Here is a 13,905-nt window from a genome sequence, read left to right as displayed (position 1 = left end):
GCATGCACATTTAATTGTAAGCATTGACCACCATCGCAGTTTTGCTTTTGCTCTTATTAAAATGGATCCATAGCTCTGTTTGAATCAATGCCTTGCTGTTTCTAATATTTAGTGAGAGTTGCATGTTGATTTTTTTTATAATTGGTTTATGTACTTGTGTGGTGGTGGGGGGATGTAAACAACTACAGACACAAAGAAGGAGGGCACAATCAAATACATTTGAGAACCACTGAGTAGGGCATTTGGGTATTTTCTCCATTTCTCAGCTGAAGCAAAAATGTGATGTAAAGATCTAGATATTTTGATAATAGAAGGGTAAATTGTAATACTGCACAATGACTGTAGCTTTTCTGCCTCAGCTGGTACAGAAAATTATGACCACAGGGCACATTATGCGTTCTATACTCAGTCTCCTCTGTGTGAGATGACTGCATGATTTGGCCTCACAGTTGGGCATGTTACAAGTTTGATAGCCAAGTACCAAAATAAATCCATATGTGCAGATGTACCTTTACTATACGCCTCTGTCACAGAAAAATCCAGTGGGAGGCCCACAAGAGAGTGAATATGTCACTTTTTGGCCATTATTCCTGTTTTTCTGCTAAGGGGCAAGATTTAGTCATAAAACTGCAAAGCCAGGCCAGCCCTGTTTCCTAGTGGTAATGGCCTGTATCACGTTTGGTTCCTGACTCTAGTTTCATATTTCCCAGTCCAAAGGGTGCTTAGAATGAAGAAGGCTGGAAGAAAGTAACATGTCCCCATTTCCTGCCCCCCATCCACCACTGACTGAGTCTGTTAAAAAGCAACCTTGCTATTCTCCCAAAAGCCTCCATCTAGTGCTCTCCAGCCAGTGGCTGGAACATGAGTAACTTGAGGGAAATCTCCTGTGATGCTCACAAAGATGCAGGTGATTCTCTCCCCCACCCTCAGCACAAAGAGTCATGACCAAGTTATAGTAACCAAAGTTGTAAACTCAGATTTTGAATAACTTGATTAAAGAGAAATATTTGGTTAAATTGTCAAATATGGGGCCAACTTTAATTCCCATATCTACAGTCCTGCTTTCTTTTCTCAGTTGCCCTTCCACATGTTCCTCTTTACTTCTATGCTTTTTTGTTACATTTTTTATATGAGTAGGTGGAATCCCCAAATCAGATTACAGAGAGTGTTGTCTGGTGCTATATGTCCTGTGTGTGCCTCAACACTTCACAGGATTGAGAGCTAAGTGAGATGAAACTTCTAAATTATGCATATCTCAACATAGTTCTGTCCACCCAGTCTCCATCCTTGGAAAGGAAGGAAGAGGTATAGCAATTTTGAAAAAATCTGTTTTTGTTTATTTTGTTTACTGCTCAAAAATGGTAAAATACACCAAAATAACTCCTTAAAGAAGCACATTCTGTAGGAAGAGCACTTGCTCATCAAAGGCTACGTCTAGACTACGCGCCATATCGGCGGGTTAAAATTGATTGCTTGGGGATCGATATATTGCGTCTCATCTAGACACGATATATCGATCCCTGAACGCGCTTATATCGATTCCGGAATTCCACCAACCCCAACGGAGTTCCGGAATCGACAGGGGGAGCTGCGGACATCGATCCCGCACGGTGAGGACGGGTGAGTAATCCAATCTTAGATATTCGACTTCAGCTAAGTTATTCACGTAGCTGAAGTTGCGTATCTAAGATCGATTTCCCCCCGTAGTGTAGACCAGCCCTAAGTAACTGCAAGAACTTGAGCTGCCTCTCCTCTCTTTTAAGGATGCTGACAAACAGTTAGCTATCATACTGATACAAACAATCAGTTTAGCCTGCATGAATCTGGGCAATAGCAGCTGTTCCAATGTGATTTTAATCTATACAGGCACAGGACAATTTTCCCTAAGAGATGATAATCAAAACTAGTCTCATTGAGATAGGAGCTTCAGAGTGTGAACAGGATGAATGCCCATATATAGCTAATTCTCATGATGATGTTGTTTTATTTTGCATTTTGCCTTTTACAAGAGCTGAGGAAAAACAGCTACTTGGCTTCTTAGACTCTAGAAATCCAATTAAACTGACAGTCCCTGTGTGTGCTGCCTGAGGGGGGAAACATGGTCAGAACACAAAGTAGTAAGCTGTATACTCTTTAAAGAGAGGCATTACATCAATCCTGTTCAAAACTGCCTGTTTTGATTAATCTTAAAATGTCTAGTCCTTTCTTTCCTTGCTGCTTTTTTCAGATGAACTATATAGTCTATTAAAACAACAAGGAATCCGGTGGCTATAGTGTATTAGTAACAACTCACAAAGCACCTAAAACAAATGTCTCATTTTTGTCTGAGTAACCCTCTCTAGTATAGGGTATAATTTATAATTGGTCTTATTTTCAGGAAGAAAACCAACTATTCATGTAACAAAACCTATTAGCAACACAATGGTGAGGTAGAAATAATTCCTTCTTCCATTAATTGGCTTTAACATGACTAGCAGGTATAGACTCTGTGTTATGATCTCCACTAATGTGACTTACACTCAAGTGAAATCTTGGCCCTGTTGAAGTCAATGGGTGTTTTGTCTTTGATTCCAACAGAGCCAAGATTTCACCATAAGACACTGAGCATTCTTTTCTTTCTTAGAGCCAGACGTGCTTCCTAACCCCTTATATGTTCCACCAAACAAGGTGAGGACAGGCTATGGGAAGGCTGCAGAAGGGTATTTGCATCAGTTGCTACCATGCAACAGTGCTCTGTGAATGCTTTCTATGTGACATGGAGAGAGCCAAGACTAAAGGGAAAGCAGAGACAGTGGCTCCACGATGATGCAGAACCTCTATTGAAAATCCCCATTGTGAGGAGGTAGAGAAGGGGAGGAAGCAATCATTGTTACTGCAGCCCATGGGCTGTACCAGTTGCTGGGGTGCAGTTGTGCTAGTGTGCTATGCACTGGAAGAAGAGGATTCCTTTAGCCCCAAGCCCAGGCACGGATCCCCCATTTGCTCAGGCTCACTTTGATAGTGATCTTGAATCTGCCCCTTGGTGTTCCTTCAAAAAAAAGTTGTCTGGATCACAAAATATTTAAAAGCCACTGTATTTTCTTGATATATGTGTACTCTAAAGATTGGAACCAGATCACTATTTTATTATTCACGCCAAGATTCCAACAAACTTTCTTAAAGTTATTAGCAGAAAATCCTAATTTTACAAAGGTCTTCACAAAAACCTTCTTAAAATCAGAAGTTTATTAAAAGGTATGATTCAAATTGGACTGAAAATACACTTTAATACAATAGAAACAGAGGTACAATCATCTGGGCTGGTGGCCACAGAGGGATTTTGGGTTACACAAACTCATCAAATCAGAGTTTGGAAGATGGATTTTACCTGCATTTCAATCCAAAAGGAGGCTTAAACTCAGATCCATATTACCTTGGATGGAAACAAGTGAAGCATGGGTCTCTGTCCTCCAAGAAGAAGGCAAAGTGCATTGGGGGGAGGCAGGACTTTGACAGGAGGAAGTTCAGAGAGATGGCTGGGTGTCTCATAGGGACAGTGAGATGAGTGTACTATATATCGGGAGACATCTCTCTCTGAGGAGAATGGTGTGGGAGAAAGGGTGGGAGTGGAAGCGCACATGCTCATGTATGGTCACTGCAGCTCTGGCGCTACTCCATCCTCCTGCCTTTACTCCTTTACCTTTCTATCATTGTCTTCCCCCTCTGACAGTCCTTACCAGGACTGACATGTTCAGAACTGCTCTGCTCTTTCTTTCCCCACTTCCCTCATTCTCTCCCTTCCTTTTCTCTCCTCCCTTTTGCTGCTCCCCATGAACAGCTCAGTATTAGGTGGTGGGATTGCAACATCTGCAATAAATAAACTAGTCATTACCCAGTGCAGGTGACTTGAGTTTATTTGCATAATGCAATCTTGTTGATTAATATGTCTGGAATCTTATTTTTTAATTAGAAAACAAAATCTTTGATTTAAGGTTTTGGATGGCTGCATGCGTACAGAAAAATTTGCATGACATTTATCTCATCCAAAATCTGAGAAGCAACTCACTGCACATACAAACAACTGAACTTTATTAAGATACATGAGAAAGCTGCATTAATGCAGCATTGTGGCTGAGATTTTGCATGGCCAGGAATCAGGTTTTTTAATGGCAAGTTTTTTATAATTGTGGGAGATTGGGAAACCTTATAAAAGTAAATTATCTTCAGAGTCAAACTTTCATCTCTGTGTTGTGCAGTATTTATATGTATTTGTAGTTTATGGACACCTCAGTCATGGACCAAGACCCCATGGTGCTGGGCACTGTATAAACACAGAAGAGAGGCTCTGTCCCAAAAAGCTTATTTACCAGAACACTATGAATGGGATCGGAGAAGGTACCTGAGTCCTCTCTTTGCTTCTATTGCACAGTATTTAACATACTTTTAAGAGACAAAAATAGTGTTTCAAGGGTATAAGGGATATTCCTAGCAATCAAGGGCCTGATGCTGCATGTAGTTCTGTGCATCCAAGATGGATGAGTGAAGAGAGGAAGCAGAGGGAAGAGGAAGCTGGAGGATAAAATGGACTCTCTTCTTTTAGCAGAAGCTTAGTGATTGCTATTCTAGCCACTCTTAATTCACTTACTACTCTAAAAAGCTAAATTTGGAATATCGATGCGTTTCAAATTTAGGCCCCAATCCTGAAGTTGCACTTGTGCTTAAACTTTAAGTTGATGAGGAATCCCATTGGAGTTGATGGGACTGTGCAAGTATTTAAAGTTCAGTGTGTGCATACATTATTTACAGGATTGAGGCCTAAACTAGGAATGGATCTATTTGCCAAATTGGGGGAGGAGGCAGAGGTGGGAGGAGGGGTTGTGTTTGACTAAAAAACAAGTTGAAAGTGGCTGATGGGCCAAGAATTGCTGCTGAAAGGACAGCTAGGTTCATGGGTATGACCTGAACATAGTCCAAAGAAGTTAAAAAAGAGAAAAGTTAGAGTTCAATGAACAGTAAATACATTTAAAACAGTAGAGAAAAACTGTTTATAATCCTCTGATTTCTCTTGTTCTTCTAATATGAAGCATTTATTATATTGCAAGAACACACACCTCTCCACTCCAATTTTTCAAATGAATGTCATTTGCTATAACACTATACCTTCCCCAGGTGTGTATTAGCAATCTACTCATCCCCTTCTGCATAACTGAAAAACACTTAAGGCATTTACTAATAGCCTAACACTGCACACCTTGGAGTGGTTTATTGCTGTAATATAACACACTTCACTCTCCCATAGCTGTCCTGGCTCTGGGGTAAAGAAGAAGTAAAAAGGAATATAAATCTATTTTTATCACTAAATAAAGACTATAGCACATACAGGGAGCAGATCTGTGCTGTAAAAAGGTTGCACTTTCACACAGACTTTTCAGACTGTAACCACACTTTAGGAATTGTTTTACTAATGCCCTTTCCCAACAAAGCTACAAACAGAAGCAAATGTATTCATTAGAGTTAGTTACCTGTTTTGTAGCCCACTGATACTACACAATGCATCCAACTGATCATAGTTTATCCTCTTAGAAGTTTTTTTCTTATCTGCAAATAATAAATAAAAACTTATGATGATATCTTTAGAATGAATCCAGACTTTATGAGATACGCAGATGTACAGACAGAGCCCAAAATATAATAATAGAAGTATTTTAGGCAACTCTTACTCAAATTAGCAGCTCACTTCAGCTTAGGGTGACCAGACAGCAAATGTGAAAAATCAGGACAGGGGGTGGGGGGTAATAGGAGCCTATATAAGAAAAAGACAACACACCTTTTTACAGTGACTATATCAATAATACCATCTTCAAAGTTCCACAGCGGTAAGGGAAGTTTACAGAAAGTCTTACGTCTAAAGCGATGCACACTCATTATAGCATCACAGCAGCTCTGACACTGCTTTAAGACACAATCCATGCACCATGCAGCCCTTCCTGGGGTTGGACTTTATTAAGCAAATGAACAGAAATTCTAATTCAAGCCTTCAATGGCTTGCTCCTGGTATAGGTTGCTCAGTCCTCCACTAGGTCCTCCATGCTTCAAAACCAAAAATCTCTTCAATGGGGCACCCCAGCTCTCAAGCCTGCTTTCTTCCTTTTGACTCCTTCCAGCAAGCAAGCCCTTGCTCCAGGCTGGATATTGGTAACAGGTGTTGTGGTGTGGGGCCAGGACAAATAATTATCTCCTTTCTGCCGTCGTCCAGTGTGGGCTTTGTTCACTTCATCTCAGCAGCCAACTTATTAATATGTGGGCACAAGGAATTTGAGATTTGATAGACTCTGTGAACCAGTTTGTGGCAAAATCACTGGTGTGTTCACGTTAATTGCTCACTATAATTTTAATGTTCCCTATGAACAAGTGGCATTTAGTACCTTGCAGCTTGCAAGGACCAAAAGAAAAACATCCCAGTACTGAGCTGCATGAGCTAAGGATGGGTCATTTACAATCTCCCCATATACCGCCACAACTATCTTCCTGTCATAGTTACGCAGACTGAGCTCCTTGAAATAATTGGCCTGATAACAGAGTGTTTTCTAGTTCTTTCTAATGTATCCTTATATAATGCTTTGCAGGCTGCATGTTACAGTCAGATACAACTGTTATCCTCTATTCTGAGTGCCAGCTCATCAGGAGAGCGGGCCATCTAGAAGCTTCACACTGCCCAGTCCTGCAGCAAGAACACGTGTTTTTTGGCTCCAGACTTCACAGTGTAGAAATGTAGATTCTCACCCTTTGGGCCAATGTCAGTGAACCATCCTGTACCATGGGGGATGGAGCGACCTGCAGAATGTAGATAGGGTAGGGTTTTTGCCTGAAATGGGACATATAAGGGCCATGCTGATTGAATGGCCTCCATTGGCTGGACTCCCATGCTGCCCTAGTGGAGTCTGAAGTGAACTAGAATGAGTGGAAAAGAGGGCTGTTGATTAATCGCAGTTAACTCACACAATTAACTCAAAAAATTAGTCACAATTTTAAAAATTAATCATGATTAACCAGTTTTAATTGCACTGTTAAGCAATAGAATACCAATTGAAATTTATTAAATAGTTTGCATGTTTTCTACATTTTCAAATATATTGATTTCTATTAGAATCAACAGAATACAGAGTGTACATTGCTCACTTTATATTGTTGTTTGGGTTACAAATATTTGCACTATAAAATGATAAACAAAAGAAATAGTATTTTACAATTCAATTCACCTCATGCTGTAGTGCAATCTCTCTCTCATGAAAGTGCAATTTACAAACGTAGATTTTTTTTTGTTACATAATGGCACTCACAAATTTTAGCAAATCAGACATGTAAATATCTTGCAATGCTGGCTACAACAGTACCATGCAAACACCTGTTCTCACTTTCAGATGGCTTTGTAAACAAGAAGCAGACCACATTATCTCCTGCAAATGTAAACAAACTTGTTTGTCTTAGCAATTGGCTGAACAAGAAGTAAGACTGAGTGGACTTGTAAGCTCTAAAATTTTACATTGTTTTATTTTTTAATGCCATTATTTTTTGTTCCCAATTCTACATTTGTAAGTTCAACTTTCATGATAAAGAGATTACACTATAGTGCTTGTATTAGGTGAATTGAAAAATACTGTTTCTTTTGGATTTTATAATACAAATATTTGTAATAAAAAATATAAAGTGAGCACTGTACACTTTGTATCCTGTGTTGTAACTGAAATCAATATATTTGAAAATGTAGAAAACATCCAAAAATATTTAAATAAATTGTATTCTATTATTGTTTAACTATGTGATTAATCATGATTAAATGTTTTAATCACTTGACAGCCCTAGTAGAAACCCCAAGGAAAAGTAGGTGAGCAGGCAGGCAGGCGAGTGCAACACTGCCTGCCCTCCATTGAATCCACCCTGCAGCACAAAGAAGTGTAGAATTACACCTTCCTGCACCACATTCAGTTAATCTGTTTCTTCGCCATCTCATTGCCTAAGTGGCCAACCTTTATTTCCTCTATGGTGTCAGGCCTACCAGGAGTAACCACTAGGAAAAGGTGTTCAGCAATGACTGGAGGTGAAATCCTGGCCCCACTAAAGTCAATGGTAAACTCCTGTTGACTGTAATGGGGCCAGGAGTTCACTCAGTCTGACATTATATGATTAAAATATGATCATGTAGATCATTATTGTCACCGCTGTTATATAATCACAACAAATCTTGTACAAAGTGTATCATTTAAGGTGTCTATGAAAAAGTTATGGTTTGCTTACTATGATTATCCTACTTGTATGCATGTATTAATTTTGTACCTGAAGTTATGAATATTGACTATGTACCTATATTTCAAATATGTTTGCTCCTGTGATAACATCCACAAGGTCTTTAGCCAGCATATTCTGAAGGGACTATTCAAGTTGAATGGCCCATCAAAGAACACTTAATGCACAATGGACCTTGGAAGACAACTATCTATACTTAATGGACTTTCATGTGAACGTTCTAACTAGAATACGGGTGATGGCCCCTGCTATGACTCTGCAAAGCATGCAAAGGCATGTGACAAGGCCATGTGACACTAAACTCCATCTTGTTACCTGTATTTTTTCACAAGCTGTGTGGAAGGCTTTGTTTGAAACAATTGGTTTCCCTCCACATGGCAGAAGCTATAAAAGGCCCTGGAAGCATCTCCATTTTGCTTCTTTCCTGCTCAAACCTCTGGACAAGGGACTGAGGACCTTCCAATTAATTGGAAGCAACCAGAGACTTACAAGCCAGCAGTTTATTCTATCACTGCTACAAGTCTGATCCAAGAATTTTGCAATTATTGTATGTATTTACATTCCTTTAACCAATTTTAACTCTCACCTTTCTTTTTATAAGTAAACCTTTAGATATTAGATACTAAAGGATTGGCAACAGCGTGATTATTGGGTAACACCTGAGTTATATATTGACTTGGGTAAGTGACTGGTCCCTTAGGATCAGAAGAACCCTTTTGCTTGATTCAATTGGTCTCAAATAACCACTCATCATTACATCTAGTGGTTTTGGTGGTGATACAAGGACCCACTGAGGCACAGTGACAGCCGGCATGTTTCAAATCTACTTGGTTTAGGAGGGAAGCTTTTTGTTGTTTTCAGACTGCTCTTCCACTTCTATAGGCAGGACAAATTTTCATAGACTACTGAACCCAACATGCAGATGCCTTGCAGCAAGAGGCTTTAAAAAAGGTGTGATTGCTATTTGCAATCCCAGTGTCAGCTTTCAACTGCCAGAGTTGTTTTTACCCAGTACTAGCAGAACTGCATACAACTTGTTAGACTTTCACTTCAGAAAATACCAGGAAAAATATACCAATCTTTCTAAACAGCAGCACCTGCCCTCCAAAATTACAGAATGAAAATCTGACACCCCCAAATTAATGGCACTTTTATTTCACATTTCCAGATGATGAAAAGTTTGACTTGGTACACAGCAAATTCTTGGTGGGAGGAGAGAGCCGTCTACAAATTAATCAGCAATGACAGATGCCACCATCTAATTATAGAATTGAGATGTGCAAAGAACTATAATGAAAACTGATTACTATCCACATAATTTCTACAATTTTAATTTTAATAAATGCTTTAAATGACTGATTACACAATTAAGTCACATTTTGCCGCCATCATCCCTAGATATAAAGTCCTGTGGCAATATACTAATACTTTATACCCTAGTCCTATTAGTTCACTTTATTCTATAGAACTAATTTTATATTGCATTTTCTGGAACAGAAATCTTATATTTATATATTATTTACATAAAAAGACATAATATGTCGCATCCAGAGCAACCTGGCATTACTTTTAAGTCACAAAGCATACAGGTAAATAAGCATATCATCCTCACCCCTTTCTCAATACAAACATACACCACAAATAAATAGTCCAAGCCAAACCCAGGCCTTGAACTTAGCTCTCCTCAAAAGCCTGAGAAAGCATGTATGTAGCCAGGTAGTCACCCACCTGTCACATATAACTATAAACTTGGTGTACACATTTGATATGTGTGTGCATAGTCCAAGCATTACACAAATATAGCAATGCAACTGCATGCCCCCTAGATTTGCAACTCTGGCCCACAATGTTTTACCTTTGGACAAAATGTTTAGTTTACCAAAAAGGGCTTTGCACATGGATGGACATAAGGACCTGCAGTATTATTTTAAAAATACTTAAGTGTTATAATCAACTTGTAACCATCCATTCAAAGTGCCCCATTCTGTGAACAGAATAACGTTATCCTGCGCTATAGGACTCAATTATAGAGGACCGTATGCTGCTGGGACCAGGGTGAGAAAAAAAGGAGATGTAAAATTTTTCAAGAAAAGTTTTTGAAAACATGAAAATCTAAATTGGCACAGATGCTTAACTGCCGTGAGGGTCCCTGGGCATGTAGCATGTGCCTAATGAAGCAGTGCTAGTATAGCCTTTGGATGTACGCAGCACATTCAACTGCCCCGGACTCATCACTGAAAATAATTAGACCAAACTAAATGTTATAGGATGAGTGCCAGGAACGTGTTTCACTCAAGGTGTAAATGTCATAGGCCCTTCAATTGGAGACAAAAGGTCCAAAATAACTTCGTTAAAGGCTAGGAACATACATATTATTAAAGCATGTCTCATTTTTAAACACAATAAGTTAAAATATTTTTCTACTTCTCAGAGTGAATATTTCCTCTTTCTATGCCCACCCAAATGACAGTCATTACTTCATTCATTTTAATTCCAGCAAATTAGTTTTATTTTTTCATCTTTCTTAGCAAGTCTATGTGACAGATGGAAAACTATCAGTTTTGGCGCTCACATTCTTTACTGTTCAGGGATTTTCATAGGGTTTCCAAATAAGAATGGGCCAGATAACTGTTCAGCTGAAGATTGCTGCTCTTTTCTGAGTTTATTGAGCCAATCATTTCAGAGCACACAAAAAGATTAGCTGTCCTAAGGGCGAAATCTTGGCCCCACTGAAGTCAATAGGAATTTTGCCACTGACTTCAGCGGGGCCAATTTCTCACCCATGCTGTTTGTCTGACACAGTTAGGTCCTCATCCTGAGAAATGCAGAACCCCTATTGAGCATCCATCACTCTTATGGAAAACAGTGGAGGAGCTCTGCAGCTGCTCCATCCCTATCCAGATCAGGCCCTGAGTAAACAGGGCTAATTTCCAAAGGAAGTTAAGTGCAACATGAATACAAAAGAATTTCAAAAGAGTGAGCATGAAACACATAGCCTCCACTCATTTCCTAGATCTAGAAGGAAGCTGTTTTCTCCTTCTCTTTCATTGCATCAGTTCTCTGACCTAAGATCACTGTGAAGAGGTGACAGAAAAGCCATTTTAACATATCACAGTCCATGCTCCACAATCCAAGGCCATTCCAAAGGACATTTATGTCATGAGCTGTCATAGTGACTCCACAAGGACACATTTGGGGGCAGGAGCCCTAGAATTGATATCTGGCTGATAAATACTTGAATCTATTTAAACCTAATCGATTTATTATTCTTTTTTAAATGACAGAAACTCTGAACACCCACTTGGCCTACAACAGAAACAGTTTTCAAAGAAGCAGACACCCCTGGTGGGATTCTCAGAAACGCCCAGCTCTGCTGCCACCGAAGGTAATGGGAAAACTCCCATCTGGGTGATTCAATGAAAGCAGGGTGAGGCCCAAGCACTTTTGAAAATCCCACTCTTAATGTACATTTTTCATTTAGAAGAAAGAAAACATTATCCCTCCGCATAACCCTAGGAAAGATCTTCCATATAAAGAAATAACACAAAGGAGAAAGTTTTGCTTGGAGAGGGTCTGTCTGTCTAGTACCCTCCTCCAGACAAAGAATTTAAAAAAAAACAATAATAGCTTCATAAGAAAAATATTCCATTCTTTGCATTCCTAGAAAGAGCCAGAGTCATGGTTGTCATTATGTTGAAAAGCTACCTTGACTCTTTAATTTTCATCCTATAATCTTTGCGGTTTCAGTGATATCTTATATACTTTACAGTCAAAACAGTATTGGGTTTTGGTGGTTTTTATTTTCCTTATATCATGCGAGTGGTACCTGTCCAATGGGCCTTGATAGTTACATCTGAATTATTTTCATATACGTTCTATATTTTTTAAAACATAAAATAAAATTTCAAATGAGAAAAAAGTTTATAAACCCATGGAAATTATTTATCTAGCATCCTAAATGTCCTCCGTATTGTGCAGACAAATACAAATATCTCATACACTAATATCTAGATCTTAAGAAATTTTATAAGTGACAAAGAAATAAAAACATTCATATATAAATATCTTAGCATGAAAACTAGTTCCATTGGATTGTAAAAAAAAAATGCAGTTAAACCCATGACTAGTCCCTTTACTGCAGGGATTTAGCAATACTCCTATAGCAATTAGGTTTTTTCAGCAGCAGCAAAAAGAGTTACACGCTCACAAGTTTGTGCTTTGCTGGGAGCTGAAGCAGAAGCAGCAAGAGGCAGCAACATGGTCTTTTCTGAGGGAGCCTCCCTGGAATCCCAGCTCCACCTCCCCTGCCTCCCACCCCCTCCTTCAGGTGAGGTCACAAAGAAAAAGCCAGCATGATTCTCCCAGGTCATAAAGACACATGCTATCTTGTCAACATTCAAGCCAGCAACCTATGATTATTCAGAGCGCCACTGTTCCCCTCTAGAGCGCCACTGTTCCTCTGTTCTGCCACTACCAGACATTGAGGAGCCTGCTACAGCCTAATTTCAATAGACCTAGATATTTTATCCCATGCAATAGAAGCTCATGATTTTAGAGACAGATACCGACTGACACTGACCCACTCAGGGTCATTGTGTTACAGTATTGCCAGACCCAAGCATTCAAAAATCATGAGATTGGCTTAAGAGAAAATCAAGAGATTTAAAAATATAATAATTTAGGATTCTTTTTATTCCCAGTGGCTTGAGGTTTTAGGGCCAGGTTTTTAATGTTTTTCTCTCCAACAGGAGGGCTAGAAACTTACTAGATTTTTAAATGAATGCTCAGATGAGAACCTCATCTAAACATGACTCCACTAAATATTGTGAGACTTGCAATAAAAATCAAGAGTTGGCAAGAGCATCCTCCTCTGACTGGTGTGTTGGTCAGAGTGACTGTGCAGGAGTGCTCGAAGAGTCATTGATCCAGGTGACTCAATTTCTCATTAAGGAAGAAAATTCTATGCAAATCTGTTAAGCCTTCCAGTTTCCCCAGGTGACTCCTGATGTCTTTCCACGGCTCCTGCATAACTGCCCAAATCTCCCTTCTTAGTGGCCAGGTTGTTACCTAGTGAACCTCAATAGGGGGCCTCATGCAATGGAGAGAGAATGAAGACCCTAGTGTGGAAGAAGAGGCCATAGCAATGTCCCTGCAGCAGGAAAGAGCCACAGCCACAAAGGGAATAGGAAAAGTACACCCTGTTGATAGGAGTGGGTCACTGCATTTCAGCACATGCAAGCAGCAGTGGCTGGTGTGCAGCTGGGGCTGCTCTGTAAGTATTAGCAACAAAGAAGCTCAGCTCGTAGTCCTCTCCAATTGTCAAAGCTAGTTTTACATCAGATGTTAGCAATTCACAAAAAGCACACCATGTAAACTATAATTATGCATAATACAAGACCTATAATAATATATCTCTATGGATTAAATAATAAATACTTCTCTATGTGATCAACAGCTACAAAACCCTTTTTTTTCAGGTCCATTAAAGGAAAGAAATGTGCATGGAGTCTAAACTTGACATTTCTTTAGTTTCAAAAAATTAGCTAACAGAAGTTTCAGGTGCTACACTATTACCAAGTCCCCACACCAATTGTTATAGTTTTACAGCCATATTTTCTTACT

The 13,905-nt window shown here is 39.3% G+C and overlaps 1 protein-coding gene across 1 annotated transcript in view; it reads right to left on the bottom strand.

Moving 5' to 3' along the window:
* CNBD1 (cyclic nucleotide binding domain containing 1) overlaps positions 1–12,653 on the bottom strand; it is a 290,441-nt gene extending 277,788 nt beyond the window's left edge. The window contains exons 1-2 of the mRNA XM_032779093.1: positions 12,491–12,653; positions 5,502–5,577 (exon numbers count right to left, since the gene is read on the bottom strand). Of these exons, the coding sequence (XP_032634984.1) occupies positions 5,502–5,577; positions 12,491–12,653 (239 nt within the window). The remainder of the gene's footprint in view (positions 1–5,501; positions 5,578–12,490) is intronic.
* Positions 12,654–13,905: the final 1,252 nt, after the last annotated feature.

This window comes from Chelonoidis abingdonii, chromosome 2, assembly GCF_003597395.2.
Source record: "Chelonoidis abingdonii isolate Lonesome George chromosome 2, CheloAbing_2.0, whole genome shotgun sequence".
Taxonomy (NCBI): Eukaryota; Metazoa; Chordata; order Testudines; family Testudinidae; genus Chelonoidis; species Chelonoidis abingdonii.
Note: the sequence above shows the minus strand (reverse complement) of the source record. Positions and strands in the feature narration are given on the sequence as shown.